The sequence below is a fragment of the Erigeron canadensis genome, chromosome 8, assembly GCF_010389155.1.
Source record: "Erigeron canadensis isolate Cc75 chromosome 8, C_canadensis_v1, whole genome shotgun sequence".
Lineage (NCBI taxonomy): Eukaryota > Viridiplantae > Streptophyta > Magnoliopsida > Asterales > Asteraceae > Erigeron > Erigeron canadensis.
The window spans coordinates 41051784-41076740 of NC_057768.1; the positions used below are offsets into that span (position 1 = coordinate 41051784).

Below are 24957 nucleotides of genomic sequence, written 5' to 3' on the forward strand. Positions count from 1 at the left end.
ACATCGTACATATGACTCGAGAAATTCAAAAAAAAGAAAGAAAAAGAAAAGAGAATGGGTTTTACATCCTCAATGTGCATTTATGTTTAAATTTAGTATTTATGTTTGGAAGACCTTCTATAGGTGCTCAATGTGCATCCCTCGATGTTTATCTTAATGTTGCAGCTTGAATGACTTGACCTAATTAATGACTGAGAGTCGCAAGCTTTTACAGAAAGAAGCAAGATAAAATCCGCCTTCCCTTTTAAACTTGAATTCACCAATTCTCATGTAGCCAACAACTTTTACAACTTCAATGAATTATGCAAAAACAGTTGAACACTTAACGTCTCAAGATTATTTAACCTCGTAGTATTGGGTAAGCCAATTCAACAACCAGCGGTTACAGTCAAGGGCGGTACCACATGGGGGCAAAAGGGGCCAATGCTCCTCTCGAAATTTAAGTTGTCATGTATTTTTTGATTTTTTGTGGATTTTTAAAAATTTCTTATAAGTTTATAATATTTTGCTCATTTTTAGATTTATTTTTCATTGATTTTTTAATTTTGCCCCTCTAAAATTTTTTCTTGATACCGCCTTTAGTTACCGTTACTAAGAGCAACTGACCTAACGGTATTGGATGTTGTATCAACTTTAAAGGCCAGTTAAACAACCAGCTAAAGGAGATTATTCTCTCTTTAATCTCACTCTAGTAGATTTTATTTATTTATTTTGAACATAAGAAAAAAAAACCATCGATATCAAAGAAGAAATAATAACAATACCACATCATAGGAATGACAACAAAGAAAGTGAACGATCCAACTTAATATACGTACTCTCAGTTGCTATCGACCATTTAATGCGAGTGACACCCAGAAAAATTTACCGATGATTACTTAACTTTTTTCTCATAATAATAGATTATTATGAATATGGAGGTCCTATTACGACTGCGCCAATTACACGCCTAATTAAATGGCCCTGAGCCCCTGAGGGTTGGAGATAGTAGTGTTAGCGGTGTCACTTCGATGAAAAAAATTGTGTTTTGTTTTTAATCTTAAAAAGTTAAGAAGCAAATCTATTTCCACTCCATTGGTAAAAAGTAAGTAACACTCAATGTTAATTTTTTACGGATTTTGAATCTCAATACATTATAGTGTATATGGAAGGTTGAGATATAGAGAGTCTTACCTCTACATAATGTACGTAGAGGCTTCTATCTAAATGATAAAAAATAATTGCCGTTCAAAAAAAAAATGATAAAAAATTATTATTGTGTTATTATGATAGAACTCGAATTTGTCATCCCATTAAAAGTTACTTATTCACTGATACGGAGTAACTTAATTATGGTAACCATTTGGTTAAGACAGCTAGAGTTAAAAAAAAAAAAAATCATATTTTTTTTGAGTTTTAGCACACCAAAATACTGTTCAAAAAAAAAAAAAAACCACCAAAATAATTAAATCATCGTCAATTCATTTGTCTCATAGGAAACCTTTAATTTATTGTTTGTTCATTACTGAAAACATAAATTTTCAGAATATGAACAAACATAAGACTTGATCGGCCGTTACCTTACATGCATGAAAACCAGCTAGCTGATCATCATCAAGAAATAATTAGATTTCTTACATTTAATGGAATCTTTCAAACGATCATTCAAATCTCCACGTTCACACAAACACACACGTAAGACCTCAGCCGGTTCTGTCGACAACCCTCACCAACCAATCCTCCCCGATCATCACGACGCCACCACGTCTCACTCGGTCAATCATTGTGAAGTCATCGTAGACGTTGACGGAGAAAACAGGTTTCAACGTGACATGAATTACGATACTGCTAAAAAAGACGGACAGATGAGATCAGGCAAAAGTAGAGGTATGGCCGAGGATCCACCTTCAAGGCTGATAGGAGAGTTTTTAGATAAACAAAAACATTCGGGTGTGGAAATGACGTTGGATATGGATTTGGATATGGATGAGCTTCGTCATTCTTCCGTTCCAAACAATAATAATGTTATCATTAATAAAAACAATAATATTAATAATGAAAGTGTGATGAATCCTAATAATAACAATAATGTCGGTAGGGTGTTGAATTCTAGAGATTTAAAAGTTTCATTTCAACAGCCTAGAGCAAATGAATCGTCATCAAAAGTGGTGGATATTGAGCCGGATAATAATGAATTAAAAATGAAAAAGCAACGTAAAGATTTATCGTCGTCATCAGATGATGACGATGATGATGAAGATTTAGATGAGGTTCGGGTTTTAGAACAACAACAACATAATTCGAGAAGGAAATCAAGCAATTTGAGTAATATAAGCCGTGTGGCGGATGATAAAGGAGGAGGTGAGGTTTTGAAATGTACGTCGTTTCAAAGGAGAGCGACTATAATGAGAACCAAAACACACCAATCAAGATTAATAGATCCACCGGAGGTTGAAGTTGAGGTTCCAGTGACGTCAGGTCCTGCAGTTGGTAAGTCAGGGCAATATAAATCAGGAATGTTAGGAAGACCTTCAGGAATACTCGCACGAGGTGAGATTGAAGAAGAGGATGATTCCTTGTTTGAGGAAGATAATCCGGATGATTTCAAAAGGGCTAAACTTGATGCGTTGACGCTTGTTCAATGGATTAGTCTTATTTTGATATTGAGCGCGTTGATTTGCACACTTTTGATTAAAAATTGGAAACGGAAAGTAGTAAGGGGACTTCATATATGGGAATGGGAGGTTTTAGTGCTTGTTTTGATATGCGGTCGTTTGGTTTCTGGTTGGGGTATTAGGTTTATAGTTTTCTTTATCGAGAGAAATTTCCTATTGCGCAAACGCGTTTTATATTTTGTGTATGGGATCAGGAAACCGGTTCAGAATTGTATTTGGTTAGGTTTGGTACTAATTGCTTGGCATTATATGTTTGATGAGAAAGTTGAAGGTCACAACGGGTTCCTTAGGATAATGAACAAGTTGTTGGTGTGTATGCTTGTGGCTACATCATTGTGGCTAGTCAAGACTCTAATGGTTAAAGTACTTGCATCGTCGTTTCATGTCAAAAAGTTCTTTGATCGGATTCAAGAAGCTTTGTTCAACCAATATGTGATTGAAGTGCTCTCAGGGCCACCTTTGGTTGAGATCCAAAACAATCAGATAGAAGAGGAGAAAACAATGGCAGAAGTCAATAGACTTCAGAAAGCAGGTGCTAACATGCCTCCGGGGCTTGGGGAGAGTGTGTTTCCATCAAAGAGCGGTAGGGTGATTGGGAGTGGAAGATTACAAAAGACTGGTCCTATTGCCATCAAGATTGATGAGAAGGAACAGGGGATAACAATTGATCATTTGCATAGACTCAACCCCAAGAATGTGTCGGCTTGGAACATGAAAAGATTGATGAGAATTGTTCGTCTTGGGACATTGAGCACATTGGATGAGCAGTTACATCATGACATGAATACACAAGAGGATGAATCAGTGAGACAGATTAGAAGTGAAATTGAAGCCAAAAGGGCAGCTCGCAAGATTTTCATGAATGTGGCAAAGGCTGGCTCCAAGTATGTTCTTAATTGTATCCATTGTATATAAAATGCAACTAGCTACTAGTGATTTAAATATCAAATCACATGATTGAGATTCTAGGATGGGAAGTTTGGTATTTGCAGGTACATATATCTCAATGATTTGATGCGATTTTTAAGGGAAGATCAGGCGGTGCAAACCATGACTCTTTTGGTAGGAACACCTGGAGATGAAAAAATTAGCAAATCAGCCTTGAAGACTTGGGTGGTAATTAGCTAGCTTTTTATCTTTTATGAACCAGAATCAATGAATTTGAAGTTGCATCTTATCCAAATTTTTTACAGGTTAACGCATTCAGAGAACGGAAGGCACTTGCATTGACATTAAATGATACAAAAACTGCAGTCAACAAATTGCGGCAAATGGTGAATGTGCTAGTTGCCGTCATTATTCTGGTAATTTGCCTCCTCATACTGAACATAGCAACAAGCAAACTCCTAGTTTTAATAAGCTCCCAGATTGTGGTGGCGGCATTTATATTTGGGAATACCTGCAAGACTGTATTTGAGGCCATCATCTTCTTGTTTGTCATGCACCCTTTTGATGTGGGCGACCGATGTGAGATTGATGGCGTTCAGGTATAAAAAGAACTTCGAATTATGCTTGAAATGCATAGTTGTGTCTTACTGATATTTCATAAACTTGGCTTAATTGACTCTTTGATGCATTTCAGATGATTGTAGAAGAGATGAATATTTTGACTACTGTGTTCCTGAAATGGGACAATGAGAAGGTTTATTTTCCAAATAGTACTCTTTCGACGAGAGCCATCAGCAACCATTACCGCAGTCCTGACATGTGGGATTCAATTGATTTCTTCATCCATATCACTACTCCACCTGACACTGTAGCTGTCATGAAACAAAGAATAATCAAGTAAGAAATCATGTTACATATAATTTGCTGCATATATATATCTAGTATAACATGTATTGGTGTGTGACTTATCCAATCTTCTATTACATGTTTTATTGATTAGCTTTCATAACTCAAAGGTATGATCATGTACAAGTTTCTATTCTAGTTTGTCTCAATTTCAATGTCCCTTTCCAAAAGTATATTAGCAACTGTACCCTTAATCATTACAAAATTAAAAGGCATATACTTTTAGGGGTAATTGTCATATGACGAACCAAATAAGTAATTAATGGTTATGCTTTTCGTGAACTTTGTGTTTTGAAAGTTCACATTTAAAACGAGACTGGAGGGTATTAGGAGTATCCTGGTTTGGGCTTCTTGACAAACTTGTTACAATAAACTCAATAGAATCAATTTGATAAACTCGGTTGACCTATGTGAATGTGACTTGATTCGGGTTCTGTTGCAGCTTCATAGAGGGAAAGAAGGATCACTACTACCCAAATGATATAACGGTGGTGTCGTTGAACTTGAATGAAATAAACAAGATCAAGTTGCAGATATGGTGGAGGCATAAAATAAACTTTCAAGATATGAGCGAAAGGTTGATAAGAAAAGGTGCAGTCATTGATGAAATGATACGAATCTTTAAAGAACATGATGTGGATTACAGATTGTACCCACTTGATATCAATATCCGAAGCATGCCTACACCTATTACCCCTTCTCGGATTCCTCCAGCATGGGAAACTTCTAAATGAATATATATCGAAACGTGGGATGGATTGAACAACTACGTACGTACTTTATAAGTTGCATCGATCATCTGCATGCTTAATTATATGGTCGATGCAAGCTCTTAAACCCAAGGACCCTTAATCAAGCGCCGGAGGAACGTATGAGCCTTGGGGAAGTGATTGTACACAAACATGAGTGCTAGCTGTTTGTTTCTACGGGATTAAATGTGTTGCAGCGAAAAAGAGATTTTATTGCGATTGCATCTTTTTTGTGATGTGGTTTGAGAAATTGAAATAAGCAGTTTCATCTTTTTTTGGTTTTATACTTTCTTGGTTTAATTAGGTGATCAGAACGATCGATAATTACATATATATATATAGCTGATTTATCTTTTTAATTAGTCAATGGTTACGAGATGAGGCAAGTCATTAAAACTGAGATAGGTACCTGAGAATGAATGTATTCTACTATAACCAAAAGTTTATACTTTTAACCGGTTTATTGTGTGTATCTATAACTTGTTAAAGTTGATAAATGATATAGCATGACATAATTACTCATTAGCCAATGTCTATAGTGAAAAGCCAATTATAGCTAGGTTAAATGTTTATAGTGTGTTTCCAACTATATATAGGTTGTATATATATTTTTATTTTTAACGCTTTGCTGGTAATTATTATTTTAATATTAAAAAAAAATGTCAATAGTGTGTGTCCCTACGTCATCTCTTACTTGTTAGAAGGTCGGCTACAAGATTATTCAAAATCAACAAGTCATAGAAACACAAAATATATATATATATATAATTAAAGCAGTTTAACCTCCGATACACACTACATACATACAAACTAAGCCAAATCAACTCATATATCATGAAATGAGTTTAGATCAACCAAAAGACTTACCATGATAAACATAAGTGGACCTAGAAATTAGGAGCTTAATTAGTGTGCTTTATAAACTTAATCTAAAACAAAACTTGGTTCTTTTACGTGTGTTTGTAGTATTTGTTACTAATTAAAAAGATTAAATATGCCATGGTTAATAGAAAAAAAGAATTCATATATCTTCCTAATTATTATTATTTTTTAAACTCCTCTTAACTACGTACACTATTATTGAATCAAAATGAAAAGATGAGACTAGAAAATTAAGTGTGTTAAAGGAATTTACATGTTATTTTATGATGAATTTTATTTTTAAGAGAACTAATCATTATTGATGATATTACTGAAAGTAATTTTATTTTTATACTATTTCGGGAACATAGATAAAAATAAAAAGTATCGAGTAGTATTCTACTTTCTATTATTTGTTGTTGAAATTAGTAAATCCCATATATAATATACTAATTATATAATAGTCCGTATTAATTATAATTATAAAGTAGAATAGTGTGAGTGGCGAGTGAAAGTAACATGGGGGTTGTACGTACGTGGGAGTAATTATATATAAAAGCGTCGTTGTTTGGAGAGTAAAGTATTTCATCTTCATATCATTATTTTCAATTCATCTTCAGATCATTTTTTTCCTTCCATATGATATATATATAAATTTCCTGGTATTATTTTTTCTTACTAGCTCACACTTAAATCATGTTTTCATTTCAATCGTATCATTAATCATTTATTCGCATTCCACTCAATTATTATTTGAATAGTAGAAGCTTTGATCAATTTGTTGTCTTTTGTTATCATTCAGGATGATGAAAACAAGAAACAGGGAGCCGACCCTTGATACGGCCGTCCTTGATATCTGCCGCCGTGAACTCGGCCGTCTTTCCACCAGAAACTTCTCTCGTCGTCTCGCTTCTTCCCAGGTACATAATATATGTTGTATATGTAATGAATTAGTAGTTGTTTGTTCAGTAGATGAATCAGTTTTTTATCCTCATTGGTAACTGTTAATTACCCTGCATATAAATTGCATCTTTTTTTGTTATATGTAACATACGTTTATGTGTTTTATTGCTTAGTTTATATATATATATGTGTGTGTGTGAGAATGTTGATACGGATGACGTGGTCAAGCTACATTGTAGAGTGACGATGCACGCGTGTATTAATTAGTTTGTTTCCGTACTTGAACTTACTCATTTGGGACAAGGTTTCGTAATCTATATATGTCTTAGCTGTCGATTGTGCAAATGTATCTGATATATAGTTATTAGGAAGGTAGTAAGTTGACATTGTTCCAATCCGGAGAGTGAATATACTTGTGATGATATATGGTTTGAAGTTTTTGTAAAGCTTGTTTATGATTGGCCTCCAGCGTGTAGACTCATTGCTTCTAGCTAGATAAGATGGGAGTCTTAAGAAAGTATCCCAGGGTAGATCCACACGAATTCAGTGAGTAACTTGATTTATCAGATAAATACCTTGCTGAAGGTGGACTAGCTGATTTGACCACCATCTGAGCAAGCTGCTATGTGAGCTTGATTTGCCTATCAGGTGATGGGTTTGGGGCGGTTTGGCGTGTGCTGGTTGAGGTTGCAGAAAGTTAACCGCTTTATGTATGTGGCCGTTTAAATATCTAAAGTTTGCTAAGAAAATGCTATGTTATTGAGAAAGCCGGAATCTTCATGGTATTGGTAGATTTACCATGATCTGCCTGTAATGCATGGATTTAATATGATTAATGATCTGTAGGAAAGTAGTGCTGTTGGTAGTTATTAGCCTTCTGAAATAGGTATCATGGCATGTGAAAACTAAAATCGACGACGCTTTAAGAAATAGCTTTTGAGAATCTTTTTACTTGTTCAAGCTATTTTACGGGAAAAAATCAGACCTACATTTCCTAAAGGTCCTTGTGTGTATACGTGACACCTATTATCTACCATTAAGAATTTTCTTTCTAAAATCATTTGATCAGGGTATGTTATGCGTCACCTGGAAGCCTGTTAGTACTGCTTCTTGGTTTTGATGGTAATAAGGATGTTTATATATCCTCATAATCTCTTACAGGATCCTTTGAACGCATTTAAGTGGTATATCTATGAATAAGCTGCACAGTCCCCTGCTTGTGATAAAAGAAACAAACGAAATTTGTTTTCAAAGCCTAGCAAGACTATGATTTTCTAAATGTACATTTGAATGGCCGATGACTGATTGTTGTTTCGATATTCAAATTCTAATATGTGTGATAGGATCTAGTCTTGAGACTCGATCTTGCAAGGAATCTGGATGAACACAAAGGTTGTGTGAACACTGTAAGCTTTAATCAAGATGGAGATATTCTCGTGTCTGGTTCAGATGACAGGAGAGTTATACTTTGGGATTGGGAAACCGGGAGTGTTAAGCTTTCCTTTGATTCTGGTCATACTAACAATATCTTCCAGGCTAAGATCATGCCAGGCACTGATGAACGGAGCATTGTTACTTGCGCTGCCGATGGCCAGGTATAAGTTGAACTTCTTGATGCTTATAAATTGTGCATTGAACTTGTCCATTAACCTTTCTGAGTGTTTATTCATCTCCTTTTTTGTAATGTAATTTTCCAGTTTATACTTTATATTGTTGCCTGTACTTTATGATAAGGAGAAGTAATTATAACATTATATTTGATCATAGGTGAGGCATGCAACTATCTTAGGATGTAGGAAAGTGGAGGCAAAATATCTAGGAAAACATCAAGGAAGAGCTCATAAGCTAGCCATTGAACCAGGGAGTCCACACATCTTTTATACCTGCGGAGAAGATGGATTGGTTCAACATGTTAGTCATCATCAACTCTAACTACTTTAAGTTGAATTCTAATACACTTCTGATATTCCTTGAATTTAGCAATCCACTGCTTTCTAAATATCTTTTATTATGGTTCTTCTTTCTAAAGTTATCAAGTATCACGTTTTTCAGTTTGATCTGAGGACAGGAAAGCCTACAGAACTTTTAACTTGCCAACCTGTGCGTGGTAGAAATTTTAGGCAAGTAGTTAATCTGAATGCTATAGCCATAGATCCATGGAACCCTAATCTGTTTGTGGTTGCTGGATCTGATGAATTTACTAGATTGTATGATATCCGAAGCTGTAGGTATGATGCTTCAGCTGCTTTCGGTAAGCCAGCTGACTATTTTTGTCCACAGCATTTATTGGGTGACGAGAATGTGGGGATTACAGGATTAGGATTCTCAAATGAGAGTGAACTTCTTGTTTCTTACAGTGAAGAACAAATCTATCTTTTCTCGAAGGAGATGGGATGGGGTAGCAATGTAAATGCAGCTTTAGATGATCATCTCGCTGTTGAATCTAATTCAGAGATGGAATCTGACACTAAACCAGGCCCTCAAATCTTTAAAGGGCACATGAACTGTATGACAGTTAAGGGTGTTAGTTTTTTTGGTCCCAACTGTGAGTATGTTGTTAGTGGGTCGGATTGTGGTCGAATGTTCATTTGGAGGAAAAAAGATTCAGAGCTTGTTCGTGTTATGGAGGCAGATAAGAAAGTGGTGAACTGTATCCAATCTCACCCGCATACACCTATGCTTGCCAGCAGCGGGATCGACAGGGACATAAAGATTTGGACCCCAACAGCACTCGAGAGGGCACCTCCCCCATCAGATATTGAGCAGGTATGTTTTTAGTCGATATATTGGGTTATATAAACTTTTCTGAGGAATGGTCTAATTTTGTGTTGTGATACCAAATGATTGCTAATAATCATAAGTCGAATATAACTCGTGTTTTTTATGGGCAATGATGAATGTTATAAATCTAATTGGTTCTAACTTCTTGGATTATCTTTTCGCTTTCTAGTGAGAAGTTTTGCGAAAATCTAATATGGATGAATTAGTTCGGAAATTATTTCAAGCAAAAGGGCGTTGACCTGTAATTGTTGAATGTGGTATATTTATAATAAAATGTTTTAGTTTGCCAAAATATGGCTATCAATTTAGGGTTGAGTAGACAATCTTAGGAGGGAGATAGCTACCTCCTGAAGAAGACTTTCAGAATTTTAGTTCCCATTTTTAAGATTTCATTAAAACCGAGATTATTAAGAAATACACTTTTTTGTGTTTCTAGTTGAGGCCCAAGATAAATAGTTGGATGCATCAAATGATGTCGCCAAGAGATATGGCACTCCAACTTCTTTCACTGCGAAGTCAACGATGAAGCCCAGAGGAGGCGTAATGACAACATAGTCGAAGGTAACATGCTAGGGTTTATCCTATCTTTTGATATCAACAGATTAAATCAAGATGGTAGTGATGATGAGGAATCCACAATTGACAACTCTGTCTGAATTGTATAAACTTTTCATACCAATGTATCTTTCGCTAAAGTGTACATATAATGTAGAGAAATAAGTCAAAGAAAATAGAGGCCCTTGATGATAACTTTATGGGTTATCTGGAAGATATTGTAAACCTTAACATATATACTTATGTTTCAGTAATTGGTGTGTTGATGACATTGATTGCTTTGTGTGATAGATCTTTGCTTGCTGAGTATATAGCCTTTACTTGATTCACCTGCTTCAGACTGGTTATGCCGTTGCATAGGTGTCAAGCATTCTTTCACCGGTTCATTTATCTAGTCCCCTTAATTAGTCTTCCAGAAGTCGAGCATTGTTTGTCACTTCAATTACAGTTAATCATCGAGTAAAGTGTTTCCGTCGATGTTGGATAGAGTTTAATCAGCCTTGACATAAACCAATTTATTTTATCCTAAAGAAAAATATTACTCCACATCCCTTAGCCAGTTGACATGACTTTTCGTTCATAGATGACATCTACGAATGGTTGATTGTACTAACACGGACATTACTAAAAGAAACCAATATATACTTAAACTAAACTTATTATAAATGTCTCTGCAGATTATTTTTTTTAGAACGGCTGAATATTATGATTAAAGATCTCCGGCAAGACATCGAAGAATTAATATTTACATCAAAAGGCTCGGGCTAATTTGCGCCACAGTCCAAGAAAAGGAAAAACATTTATATCGAGTAGTAATCCAAAGATATGAAATCGATACAATCTGGTTAAACAACTCGTCGCTTTTTACGTCCGTACCCTGAAATTAAACGTTCCTTTTGTTTTTCCATAGACCCCTCCAAACAAAAAAAAATGCCTTCAAATCAAGATATTCAATAAGAAAATAAGGCCAAACGAAGATTTAGATGCCTTTTTAGCCCTTTATTTTTTTATCTAACACTATATATGCACTATGTTCACGAGTTTATATACTAGTAAACATGTCAATAAACTGGATCGTCCCTAAGCTGTGAGATGGGTGTTTGATTATAAGTTAACTTTAACAATCCCAGGCCCCTTAAAGTGGGAATTTAGAAAACTCAGAAAACAGAACTGCTCAACGCTTCATATCTTCGTACATAATTTTCTTACTACCTTGGTCGCCAAGATCAACAATGTAAAAAGTGAGTTGGATCTCAATCAATATGGCTCACACCCTTTCACAACATTCACCATTAATGATATACTTTGGTTAAAGTGAATTGCTTGCTTAGAAAAATGATTAATCATCCTAACTAAATATAATCGTATTAACTAAATAACCTAAAATCCTCCTAATCATAAGATAATGACAAGTGACAAAATCAAAAAACAAAATTAGAAAAAAAAACTAGTAAAATCCACATATCAGGGCCTTATGATTTTAATAGAATTTTTAGAATAATTTTTTTGGAGTAAATAGCATTTCCCGCTTACATACTAACAGCCATCACCCAACACAGTGACAGCCCACTACCCAAAAATGCATGCCTACGCATTCAACTAATTACTCCCACCACCTTCTTTTTTAATCTTGGATGGTTAAACAAACAAACTGATGGGTTTAATGAATCACAACAAAATGCCGGATATATCGAAAGCTATACGTAACTCACATCATTTAAGCCGAACTTAGCAATCAAATAAAAAAAATGTAACTCAAGGGATATGATATAAGAGAAAACTCATGGAATAGAGCAGACAACTTACCATTTACTGCTACACAAAAGAACATTCAACTACAAGCAAAAAGAATATGCAACTTTAGAGCCAAATCCCGCAGCCATGCACGATTTTTTATTCTCAAATTTTGAGAAGTTAAGCCACTTCAGGTCAAAAAATGTCATGGCAATAAACGAGATGGATGAATCCTAACCGAGTAACTAAACAGTTTTTCCCTTGCTGTTGATATATAGTATGATATGGCCTAAACAAAACAATAATCTTATGGTTGTTTTCAATCTCAAACCCGCTAACAGATTTACTCGCTACATCTCCATGAAACTGTTGTATTAGCGTCGCCACAGACGGCCCTCTTGTCTTTTCTCATGCATTCTCCTGAATCATCATTCCAACAGATAAGTCAGGCAGGAATGATCCCCGGTCAAACAAAACTTTATAGTCAAAATTAGGTTACAATGTATAGATACTATTGAGAAAATGTAAATGTTTTCAAGGTTATAGAGACTATTAACATTATAAATATGTAAATGTTTCTAAATTCTGATCATAATATAATTATAGAAAAAGCCAAATAATCTAATTATACCAACACCAGGTGTATATCATGATATAGCCCTTGGCAAACCTGCCCAACAAGCCACAATCCAATATCACTAAGATTAGGTATTGAGAAAATGTTGGGAAGTTTATTGGTGAAATAGGTTTTGTATTGTGGCCCAGTGGGTAGTCTATCAGTAACTGTTTAAAATTTGCATGAAATGAATAAGGTAGTAACTATGTAGAACTCGTTAAGAACTTAGACCCACTGCATTTTACTGGCTTACAAGGATAAAATATGAAAAAGCAATTTCAGATGTTATCCAAGTAGTGAAAAAGGCCACTTATTTAGCCATAAGAAATCATATGTCTTCACAAAAAATGGTAGTAGAAAATTTAACGAACAGCAGTCCTTGATAAGTGTGGCTCCCACTCCCAACAAGCCAAGTGATTATACCTTTTCTATACAATAGCAAAATATACTTTTTGGAGAAATATTATAGTAATGCTCCTTCCATTTAACAGTTGCAAGTAATTTACTAGGATTGTGATTGTCTGATCAATAGTAAACTATCTAATATACCATCTAATTACAATAGAGTAGACAGAACTTTTGGTACACGGTAAAATTCTATCAATAATTGTAATGATGTAAAAAGCTAAAAGATAATTCAAAACTGAAACTTTGCTCAAATGAGAGACGTAGGCATTGCCAGGCATTGTTTTGACATGTATTAGATATTCAACAGATATGCAATTCGTAATTTTTAAGTGTATTAGGAAGCAATATATTTCTAAGAATAAGAATAAACTAAACACAGCATAGACTTACTTCCGATAATCTTTAGTACGTTCAATGAACTCTTTGGCTATGTCGCGTCCCTGATATGATTCTAGTACCGGTCGGATATCGGCAGGCCTATGAAGTGCAACATCTGCAAATATAAAAGGACGACATAAACCCTAGCATCACATCCAGTAAAGTTAATATCATAGGTATATCAAGTCTCAACAAGTGAAACCTAGTGCTTACATTCAAGAAATGGTATAAGATCCACAAGTGCTGTGTCATCAGCTTCACATTTCCACGGTTTTACTGGCACGCAATTCTCTGGCTGAAGGCAACTCTCCAGAGCATTGCCACTCACATACAAAATCCTTGAGGGGTCTCTGTTAAGCTTTGACAAGTCCTAAAAGAGGAAACAACTTTTAATAAGTTACAACAGTTGTATTGTAATAATACACTCCATCCATCCCATTATCACAGCAATGAAGTGTGAATATATTTTGGTAAATTAAACACTCCATCCATCCGTATGCCTCGAAAAATAACTGGAAACTGATACATCATTACATCATCATCAAAAATTAACTGATGGTCCTTATTGCAGACATGATTTCCATATTCTTTACATTAATTTATACATTTGAAAATCAATGACATAATTTTATTAGACTGTCTCCTAATAAATAGGATCTGTTGTTGGATAAAATAATAATCTACTTTTAAAAAGCTCCAGTTCATATAGTCAAAAGTTCTTGCAAGAGTTTTAAGGCTTTCACCTCTGAGCGGTTTATGAGTTCAAACCAATCAGAGCCATTAACAGTTAAACCACCCCTAAATGTTACTTAACATACACTTAAACCATCCCTAAATGTTAGTCCACATACAGAATATATAGGACTGTAAACAACTTTCTGTGGCTGAGCAATGCGATTATAATATAATTATGTCAAGAAGCTGAGTTGGCCATTTGGTTTTGCTTTATCACTACAATTTTAAAATTCAATGTGGACAAAAACAAACAAAACTTTAAAAAGAGAGGGGTCAAACGGATCCAACAGATCAAAGCTACAAAGTGGAGGACATTAAGCAATTATCATTTGTTATATAATTTAGGGCCTTAATAAAGATTATATCGTAATCGTACTAAAACACATGAGATATGTCATTTTTATGATTTTGGAGAGAGTGCTTCAGCAACCCAACTTGACCATTTTGCTACCTCTAATTATATTCAAGAGAATACAAAGTTCAGTTAAAAAAGAAGGATGTTGGTCAATACATACGCCATGCAAAATAATATCCAAGAAAAATCAAATGTGGATACGTACTCTATAGTGCTTTCCATCTTGGTATCTTGTTGCAGCCCTTGATAACCTATACCTTATACAGTGTTTTCCATCCAATCTATCAACAATAGGATCAACATACTGCACACGAAAACAGAGGCCTCACATTGTCAAGAGTACAGCATCATAATCTCTAAATATATATAAAAGAGAAACCTTGATTTCAAAATAAAAAAGTTTGGACCTTTGGATAAAGCTCAACTTTCAATTAGACCCATTAGATCAAAATGCTTATGTCATATACCTTATTTAACTTTGTTAGATTTAATTTTAATTTAACTAATATGATTATTATTTCCTTATTTAAATTTCTACACATTAATAATTAATGTCATTTACTGATATAATTATGAAAAGTAATATTTTATACATTTTAAATCATTTTTCATCTTTTTTTATCAATTTTTGATTTTGTAATTTTTTTAATGTTATACGTTTTTATTAAATTATGACCATTTTTATTAAATTATGACTTTGTATAGAAATTTTATCATATAGCATAATAGATACTGGTTATAAGCATTTAGTTAAATCACTGGTATCTTATCATATTTAAATCAATGTTTTGAAACTGGACAGGATGTCAAAACCGGCCTTTTTACCAGTTCACTGGTCGGAACAGTCGGATCAATCGAATCAAATTAAATAACGAGATAATATCTTATAACATAACTTAACATGTATATATACACACAAATTAGATTATGCCGGTGCGCACATATTTACATAACTTTTCAATAATTACTCAACGAAATTTAGCTGGTTGATAAAAAACTAAAAACAAACACGGAATCTATAGTAAGCTATCATAACAATGTATTAAAAGAATAAATGTATGAACATCACAAAGATATTATGCAAGAATTTAAGTTAGATTAGCATAACATGCGATCTACAGATTGATAATTAAATTGCTTAGTAAATTTAGTGGATAACTAAACTATTCGAGCAAAATGTTAAAGCACAAGCACAATGACAATGCATACATGTTCGGATGAATCAAAGACACCCAAACAAACGAAAACATTACATAACGAGAACTCTAATAGATGATGTATCTATTCACCAACGGTCCTATCACTGTTAATCGGAATCTCAAGGACAACCAATCTAACTTCATTTTAGTGGTTCAAATTCTATCCGCTTAAATATTTGTCAACTTCCAATATTATAAAAATTTAACACGTCATTAGATTATATATGTTTCCTGCGTATTACGCGGTCGCGGGGTTATAATCTAGTATTTGAGATAAAGGGTAAATAGAGGATGTACCATGCTCTGTTGATCAGAATAGACTATGATTTCATAAAACTGAGCAAGGTGCTCCAAAAAGTCATCAACTCCTGGTCTTTTAAATGTTCTCCAACCGCGATCACGCTTACATAACATAACAGAAAAAACAGATGTCAACAAACAACTCAACCCAATACAATGTTATCTATAGCAACATGCAAAAGCCAATGTTGAAGTACATCTACCTTCCAATCAGAATATAATAAAGTTTCATTGAGATCCAACACTAACGTGAACACGTGTTGCTCTTGTGGGTGCAAATCGGGAAGAAGTGCCTCTGACAAGGGTTCAGTAAAACCCTATTTGAAACCATAATTTAAAGAAAAAACCAAATAATTACAATACAATGGCAGTGTTTCAATCTGATACAAGGGTTAACATCAAACTAACGGATAAGTTTGAAAGAAAATATGCGTACTCGAACATGTTCTTCTATAGCTGAACGCAGATCCAAATACAGCTCAGCCATCTTGGCAGGAACTGTAATAATAGAATAGCGAAACCAGGAAAAACTAGTGATGAGCTAAAAGAATACCAAGAAGATCCAAAAATGCAAATAAAGAAAGATGATCACATTGAATGCACTATTAATCATATGCCCATCAATTACTTCCTTAAGTTCAAAATAAAATTAACCATACGCCCATCAATTACTTCCTTAGGTGCAAGTTATTTTAGGACAACTTATTTTAGGACATGTGTTTTTTGTAACTTATACACCACCATGATCATCTCCGACCACCACCATGATTTTCCGGCCACCGCATCGCCGGAAAATAATGTGTAAGTTAACTTACACGTGTAAGTAACTTACACATGTGTAAGTTAACGTACACATGATTTTCCGGTGGGCCCGTCGCCGGAAAGTCTTAGTGTTTTTACAAAAAAGTCTTGTATATCGTAGTAGATGATGATGGTGATGCGTAAGTTACAAAAAACACATATCCTAATTGGTTCTAAAATAAGAGGTGGTCCTAAAATAACCCACCCTTTATTTTATATATATATATATACACAGGGTAAGGTTCATGTGAGAACTATTCTCACATGAACATAGGTAATTTTAACTAAAACTTGATAGTTCATATGTGAACGAATATGTTCACATATACCATCCGCGTATGAACATTAAGTTATAATTTAAAAGTTCTCATGGTTCTTCCAATTTAAATGATTCTCACATGAACCTTTTCCTATATATACATACATATATATATACACATATATATACTAGAAGGGTACCCGCACAATGCGGTGGCGATGACAACGGTGTGTTATGACGGCGACGGGTGGTGATGGCGGCGTCGAGTGATCTAAGTAGATGTAAAGGTGGTGGTCAATATATTTTTAGAAGATAAGGGACTGGTGGTATAAAGTAGTTCATTTTAGGTAATTTGTGATATGGCATACCTGTTTTTTATAACGTTCATCAAGGGTGAAAGAATTTTCATAAGGTAGTAAAAATATATCCACCAGGCCCTTCATCTGCATAATGTTGAGCGGGAAGATTTATGTTGTCGGAAGCTAACTTGAATATGATCTCTCTAAAGATATGACCACTGCTTTATTACCTCTTATTCTTTAGTTTCTCTCTCTAACAAGATGACCACTTCTTTATTACCTCTTATTCTTTACTTTATTACTTGCTTCTTATTTCTTATTCTTTAGTTACAAAGATTTTGCTTTTAATTTACTAAAGTTTTACATTTGTTATTAAGAACTATCCAAAACAAATCATATAAGGGGAAACAAGGTAGCAAGAGTGATATTAGATCCCCGACAGTTATATGGAAATGTCTTCCTCCTTCATCTCATATTACTGGCCATTTTGACATCATTCCAATTCTAGTTATTATGCAACTCATCAAAATATATGTTTGGTTATAAACAAAAAGCAAATTATCCATAAGAACCAGCATTAAGTATTTAGTCCATGAAGCAGAAAGGGTGAAAAAGGTGTATTCCAGGCGCAGATGGCCCGACAAAACCAAGTATAACAAGTATTTATTAACATCATAAGAAAATTACTCGGATCTAACCTATCAATGCAGCTGATTTCAGCTGAGGTTGAAATTTCTGCATCACAATGAGTATATATGTTAGAAAATTGACGTTTCACATTCCATGATTATAATTTGAGTTATTAACAAGCAAAGATGAAAAAATGTAATCGAATCTACAATCAGATATGTGAATTAGAGATGATTAAATAAAGATATGGTACATATTTCTTTTCCATATTGAATCCAAGGTTACCATTATGAGATAGTTCATAGAGCACAAAAGAATAAGCAATTTCATTTTAAGTGATGCTCTGTATCTGTCTTTTATTTGTATAAGGTGCAATATGACAACTAAAATGAGCACAAAGTTGATTAACAAAAGAGCAGACTTTAGGTTTAAGACATGTATTGTGTTCAAAGGTTAGAATGAGATATAATACAAATGACATGTCAAAGACCTACAATAATATGAGCAAAACCAGATAGATTAAAGATTTAAATCCCGTAGGAGTAAGTGTAAAATTAATCGGACTTAGCAATAAATTGTTACTCTAGTTTTAAATTATGCTCGACAGTCCATAATTCTAGTTTTAGAACAATGAGCCTATTCTGATTTTATTATTTTCAAGGGTGCCCCAACTAGCAAAAATTTATTTATGCATTCAAAGTTTCAATCAAATACTTTATCCCTTCAATAAGGCTGAATATACAATAGAGACACAATCAGCAGGCCTGTAGCAATTTCTTCATCTTACCTAGCCCATATGTGCTTACTATCAACCGAAGAAAAAAGAGATGGGAACAATTTAATAAACCTACTCTTGAAGCTATCTACTAGCAGATAATAAGAAGCAAATTCATCATGATATAACTAGATAAAACAGTTGCAGAAAAACAGTTGTTCCAGTTAACATAGAAAAACGGGGTAACATACTAAGTCATACTTACATCAAAAGACAAATCATCAAAGACAGGAAGTTTTGCTGATGCGCGCAAATTCTTTGTCTTCTCGTCAACTTCTTCTAAAGTGTATGCTGCAAAATGAGGATTATATGGATGAGTAAATATGAGATCAAGACAATAATAATATTATGTGAGACTAGATTGGTTATAGGAGGAATTGGAACTAAATTCAAAATACTAGGTTCTTTTCTTCCCGTTAATAGTGCAGAAGATAATGAAGAAAACAGGTAAGCAGAATTACAAGTCATTTGAAACTTTGCAAGTTAATAAAAGTGTTAACATTCAAATGAAAGGGAAGGCACATACCATAGGTTGCATAACCAGCAGTAGCAGCACCTCCAGTAAGTGCTGCAAGTAAAGTATACCGGAAAAAACCCCATGGTTTCCTACCAGATCCACCCACTATTTCACTTTCCAGAGGTAGAGGTGGAGGAGTTAAAGGTCCACCACTTCCTTCACCTAGGATAGACGACGAGATGATAGATTTTTGGGGACCTTCTGAAGTGACACCGGAATATGAGCGAGGATTTCTTTTGTTCCTCAAAAGGATGGACAAAAGTCGTCTAGATCGAGTAACCATCGACATTGCTTTCTATCTTGAGATCACAGTGTTAAGACTCTGTCATGACCGTTAAAAAACAACTGGTTATCACTGACATAACACGGCTATTACTAACAAGTTTTGCAATCGCTTGCATTGTCCTAACCTATAAACTATAATGACAGCTACAATCTGATCATAAATAGTGTGAATTACAAAGCCATAAGAAAATGTGGTAAAACACATGCATTATAGTTACTTTACATTTGTATTTGTATCTATTTGCACAAATCATACCACAAAAATGAGCTTAGACATCACGATAACACTGCAACGTTACCACAATCATAATACACATAAACCTATGTACTATACATGCATTAATCATTTACGATGACATTATTTAAAAACAGCTATCTCCTAAAACCACAGATCAAAACTAAACCTAGGATAACTAACGATTCACAAAACAGCAATTCAAATCAATTTCTAACTCTTCGAAGAAACACACAGGTAGTTTCAAACAAACAAGAAACAATAAATGTTAAGCATCAATAAACCTATATATTCAGACATCACAAATATATCGCTACTAAGTTAATTATATCTCGATATCGATACACATTAAACTATATAAGATATACTTGTTGTACACTAACTACTACGATTACACAATTTCACAGCTACTATTCTCCTAAAACCCTAGATCAAGGTAAAACCCTACCTAACATCAAATCTCAACATAAACATAAATAATCTTCACAAAAAGTAATATGTCTATATATGTATAATTTTGCTAAAACATTAGGTGAAAATGGAACCTCGGATGCTGAATAAAGTGAAAATGGAAATATTCATATATATTTTATCTGTTAATTAACTGTATATAAGAGAGGGGATACCTGTGAGAATACAAATATAAGTTCACCGGAGAACCGGCGTAGAGGTGAGAGCAATGGCGGTTTATGTTAGTAGAAATCGACGGCGGCGTGATTATATAAATGCTTAATTATTACTCATGTTGGAAGAGTCTGGTGTTATGTCCAAGATTCCGAGCGGACAGGCATGTTATTTGACCCGAATACTGTTATAAAATTTGGATCGGGTATCTTTAGCGAATTTGGGTTAGGCTCTCAAATAGATCGATAATAAAACCCAAAATGTCGTGAAAATGTGGCCCATTTAACCATTATATATTGAGTGTGACAACGTAATTTATAAAATTTATCAAACACCCCTTATTTTTATAAATAGTTACACAATAGTTACATACGAAATTACTAAATTACTCTTAATATACATCCACTATAGAAAAAGTCTTTATAAAATACCAAATTTGCCATTAATGAATTAATTTACACTCTAAACCTTTATTTCTAAAAAATTACACTATCACAATTACATCAACCTACACCACTTGACGCCGCCACCACCACCACCATCGATAGTACTATCACCGACACCACTATATCACTTTTCCCATCACCGCTGGCACATTACACATGTATCATGCTCGTTGAATGTTAAAAAGAAAGGGTAAGTGAAATGCATTTATAAAAAAATTATATATGTTCCCATCATTTTTAATTTAATTAATACATGGTTGGTAATTTGATGACCTCTTAGACCAATTCAACATCGATTTTGTACAAATTTAAAAGGCTTGTATATAAAGCATATATCAAAAGTTTATGGTACAAACATGATTTAAACACGTGGAGTTAAAAGTTATCTATATAGGTTTAGACTTACAATGCATTCTTGAGTTTTTTTAAGTTGGATAAGAAAATAAAAGATAAGGAAAAAACCAACTTTTTTATTCTTGAATTTTTTTAAGCAAGATAGGAAAAGAGATGATAAGAAAACATAAAGAATTTTTGTTAAATGTATTGGGGTTGGTAGCCCAATATTAGTACTTTAACACTGTATTCTCGAATTTTTATTAAAGGAAAAGAAAATAGTAGATTGGATAGGAGAAAAAAAGATAAAAAATTATATTTATAAAATGCATTCTTGAGTTTTATCATTTAAAAGAAAAGAAAGTGAATAAAAGGATTTAAAGGCATTCTTGAGTTAAAAGAAAATGATAAGAAATGATAAAAATATGTAATATTACATTTATAGCCCCATAGTTATTATAGTTCATATAAAGATTTGAAGGGTATATTGATAAATTTATAACTTATCCTTTCAAATCATGTCAAATATGGAAGGAAAGTTTTTAGCTTTAAAACCCCTTACTTTTCCTTTCTATCACTTTCCTTTCTTTTAATCAAAAAACTCAAGAATGCAAAAACATAAGTTTTTCTCTCCTTCCCTTTCTTATCCCATAAAATTAAAACTCAAGAATATACCCTAAGGGTTTATACGAGCTTGAGAGAATGGTATTTTTGAATATTGTCGTAAGTATCATCATAAGCATTAAGTTAGTTAGGAGGAAAAAAAACAAAATACGTATTGTTTTATTTGAATTAGAATAGCATCTGTCGTAAAATGCATACCTATGGGCTATGAGTCACAACCTATGGGTTATTATGTTCTATGTGGCCGATGGATCATGCCTTCACATTATGAAATCACTTTTTCCAAACGGTTTTGAAGAATTCGTTATTGTTGCATTACTTGCAAAAAGTTTTTAAAACATTGGTTTAAGGGAAAAACCAAAATGCGGCTAGAAGCATGCGACTAGAAGCATACTTATTAACCCTTTGGTTTAATTACTGAATTATCGACATATTTTTCTCTTTGTACATTTTACCGAGAATATTGGGAATATGTGATATAAACACGGTTTTGAATTGATGATATTTAAACTTGTTATAAAATACGGTATACAAGATGTTATATAGACATTTATATCGCAATTTAGACTTAAAAAGACGGCTTATATAAATGAACCTAAAAGTGTATCGAATGAAAACATGACTCGTAATGTAGCAATTTATCTTTTCGGCACCTAAAAAAATCGCTGATATAATTTGCGAGAAACGTTCATGACTTCATGCTTTATATATATTACTAGGTGACACAAAATTCACAGAAAATTTTTAAATTAAAATTATGACTTAAAGTTAAATTTAAAACATTATTATAAGCTATCTACCATCCGTGCATATGCACTGATCGGATTCGAGTTATAGATGATGACTGAACTAAAGTATTTTTTTATTTTATTTTATTTTATTTTTTAGAATAAAATAAAATGTTCGAGATGAGATTCGACTCGGTAAATTCAACTCGCACGCCAATAATATTGGCTAGTAACAATGTTTGAGATGAGATTCGAACATATGACCCTTGTTACAACGTCCGGGGTGTCCAACCACTGCGTTATCAACTAGAGTATTTATAGGTGTGTTTCTTTACTCATTATGTCCTTTCTTAAGTCTTCTAAGATTTGCAGCACACTCTTGACATTTTCTTTTTAAAGAGCAACAGCCCCTTGGTAAGTTTATTTGAGTTCCTCCTTTGGTTAGCAATAGTTGTGTAGAAATTAAAGGAAAAGTTGCATATCACTTGAGTTGTAAGTTGTAACAGTTGAATAATACAAATCTTGTTACACATGATATATCAAATTAAAACAACATGATGTGTTACCAGGAATATTAAAGGCAAAAACCAAATCTGTTTGGAATAAGCCAAAAGACCAGAGGTAACATAATGCAAACTATATTGATTAAAATTGCAAACCGCCAACAAAGAATTTAACCGCTATCATATACACAAATCAAGCAAATAAAATACCAATATCAGATACACAAGGCACCACCTTTCTGCGTGGCTAACCGGCTGCAAGCTATATTGTGCATTTTTAAAACAAAAAGATGTCTAAACAACCTATCAGCAACACTAAAAAGAGGGGGCCAAAATGAGAAAAAGTGTTGGAGATCCTTAGATGATCGAGTTCGAGGTTTGAAAATTAGATTCGCGTAAGCTTGCAAACCTAAACAAGCTTAAAAGAGCATTATTTTAATTCATATACAATTATCTAGTGTAGAAGTTAATAAGTAGATATTAGTCTGTATCATCCATTTTTATTTATAAGTAATATTAGTGAATGCTAAAACTTATTTTAAAACCAAGTTGAGCTCGGAATTCAAAAAATATTCATGAGCCAAGCTCGAGTTTACTCATATAGACACAAAACGAGCTAAGCTCTAGCTCTCTGAGAATATACGAACTTAAGCCGAGCTTTGACTCCGTTCCCATACATAAAAAGAAAAAAGAAGCCGGCACATAACAATTAGCATATGGTTCAAAATTCATAGTCTATATTAGATAAATAATTATAGATAAATCTTGTCGGATCCATCAGCAGCTAGTGCTTGTTGAGATCTGCAAAAACATTATACTTTTCAAACCCAAGAGGCTGGCAAATTTTCTGGTGCTATAAAGTATTGATGGTGAGATTAAGGGAGTTAAATTAATCACACGCTCTGATCTACAAGAGCCCAGGTAACAATATACACATTATATATAAAACTTTGGTTCCTGATGATTATAAACAAATCATCAAATCACAATCTGCATTTCACTAATCATGAGTTGAAAAAACAGAACAATAATGTACAACTACTACAACAGATATAAAATCAGTTGAAACATATTTGTGATGCATTGAGTAGACTATGCAAACCCTTGCATTTTATCTTTGTAATTGCTAGTAGATCAAGTAAAACAACCTCTATCACTTAAGATAACTATGTCAAAGTAATACACAATGTTGGTAAATCGTTTAAGAATGAGATTTTGTACCAGTGATAACTATCACATAGGATTAAGAAATATAATATATATGCATAATAGTAATAAGTGGAGATAAGAATCAGATAAGACCAGAACATATTAAACAACTCCTGACAGGTTCAGCTGCTGATCGGAATCATTGTCATGTGAGGTTTCTAATCAATTAATCTATTTAGATGTATCCTCGTCACATGACTTTGCTAACTTGGAGCTCCTTTCTCACGTGACTATCTCCTTCAATCTGATCTTTCGTTCACAAGATCAGTTTTTGGAATCTTTTGCCAATCATACACTGCTGGCATTTTGGTTTCACAGCTATAATAACAACCTAATCAGATCTACAATGTGTTTATCATGTCCCAAATCCAAAAGCTACATGACACTAATTGATAAGCCTCTGGCACATAACTAAATCGGTGAATATACATTCAAATAAAATGGAAAACTCCTAACATTTTTTCTGCTTAGTAAAGTAAGATGCTTTTATAGTTGATTCAAGCTTAAAAGATAGAATCTTTCTTATCACTAGTTTCCAATTAATATACAATTGAAGGAACAGCTTTGATATGAAGCTATTTTAATGAGAGCCTATGAACAAACTAACAAATGTAGAATAGCCTAAATTCATATTATTTCCATCTTGAAAAAAAAGACTAAAAAATGT

The 24957-nt window shown here is 33.6% G+C and overlaps 3 protein-coding genes across 3 annotated transcripts; 2 read left to right on the top strand and 1 right to left on the bottom strand.

Moving 5' to 3' along the window:
* The first annotated feature begins 1511 nt into the window (after window positions 1-1511).
* Window positions 1512-5216, top strand: LOC122580247 (mechanosensitive ion channel protein 8). The gene is made up of 6 exons (XM_043752525.1): window positions 1512-2144; window positions 2190-3538; window positions 3647-3770; window positions 3848-4141; window positions 4237-4439; window positions 4891-5216. The coding sequence occupies exons 1-6, from the start codon at window positions 1623-1625 to the stop codon at window positions 5180-5182; spliced, it is 2784 nt and encodes a 927-aa protein (XP_043608460.1). The 5' UTR covers window positions 1512-1622; the 3' UTR covers window positions 5183-5216.
* Window positions 5217-6661: 1445 nt separating this feature from the next.
* LOC122579815 (DDB1- and CUL4-associated factor 8-like) lies at window positions 6662-10566 on the top strand. Its single transcript, XM_043752050.1, has 6 exons — window positions 6662-6720; window positions 6861-6978; window positions 8305-8556; window positions 8729-8872; window positions 9014-9727; window positions 10179-10566. The coding sequence occupies exons 2-6, from the start codon at window positions 6862-6864 to the stop codon at window positions 10266-10268; spliced, it is 1317 nt and encodes a 438-aa protein (XP_043607985.1). The 5' UTR covers window positions 6662-6720; window position 6861; the 3' UTR covers window positions 10269-10566.
* Window positions 10567-12086: 1520 nt separating this feature from the next.
* On the bottom strand, window positions 12087-20590 carry LOC122578681 (mitochondrial import inner membrane translocase subunit TIM50). Its single transcript, XM_043750700.1, has 11 exons — window positions 20450-20590; window positions 19313-19625; window positions 18992-19077; window positions 18080-18116; window positions 16459-16520; window positions 16226-16339; window positions 16020-16124; window positions 14729-14827; window positions 13647-13803; window positions 13446-13548; window positions 12087-12451 (listed from the first exon to the last, which is right to left on the bottom strand). Exons 2-11 carry the CDS (start codon window positions 19590-19592, stop codon window positions 12406-12408), a joined length of 1089 nt encoding a protein of 362 aa, XP_043606635.1. The 5' UTR covers window positions 19593-19625; window positions 20450-20590; the 3' UTR covers window positions 12087-12405.
* Between the last annotated feature and the right edge of the window lie 4367 nt (window positions 20591-24957).

Excerpts from the sequence above, each read along its gene's own strand:
- LOC122580247 (XM_043752525.1), top strand. The coding sequence starts at position 1,623 with ATGGAATCTTTCAAACGATCATTCAAATCTCCACGTTCACACAAACAC. Across the intron at positions 4,142-4,236 it reads GTGAGATTGATGGCGTTCAG|ATGATTGTAGAAGAGATGAA; the intron begins GTATAAAAAGAA and ends GATGCATTTCAG. Across the intron at positions 4,440-4,890 it reads ATGAAACAAAGAATAATCAA|CTTCATAGAGGGAAAGAAGG; the intron begins GTAAGAAATCAT and ends GTTCTGTTGCAG.
- LOC122579815 (XM_043752050.1), top strand. The coding sequence starts at position 6,862 with ATGATGAAAACAAGAAACAGGGAGCCGACCCTTGATACGGCCGTCCTT. Across the intron at positions 6,979-8,304 it reads GTCGTCTCGCTTCTTCCCAG|GATCTAGTCTTGAGACTCGA; the intron begins GTACATAATATA and ends TATGTGTGATAG. Across the intron at positions 8,557-8,728 it reads CTTGCGCTGCCGATGGCCAG|GTGAGGCATGCAACTATCTT; the intron begins GTATAAGTTGAA and ends ATTTGATCATAG.
- LOC122578681 (XM_043750700.1), bottom strand. The coding sequence starts at position 19,592 with ATGTCGATGGTTACTCGATCTAGACGACTTTTGTCCATCCTTTTGAGG. Across the intron at positions 19,078-19,312 it reads TGCTGGTTATGCAACCTATG|CATACACTTTAGAAGAAGTT; the intron begins GTATGTGCCTTC and ends CTCATTTTGCAG. Across the intron at positions 18,117-18,991 it reads TTGATGATTTGTCTTTTGAT|AAATTTCAACCTCAGCTGAA; the intron begins GTAAGTATGACT and ends ATTGTGATGCAG.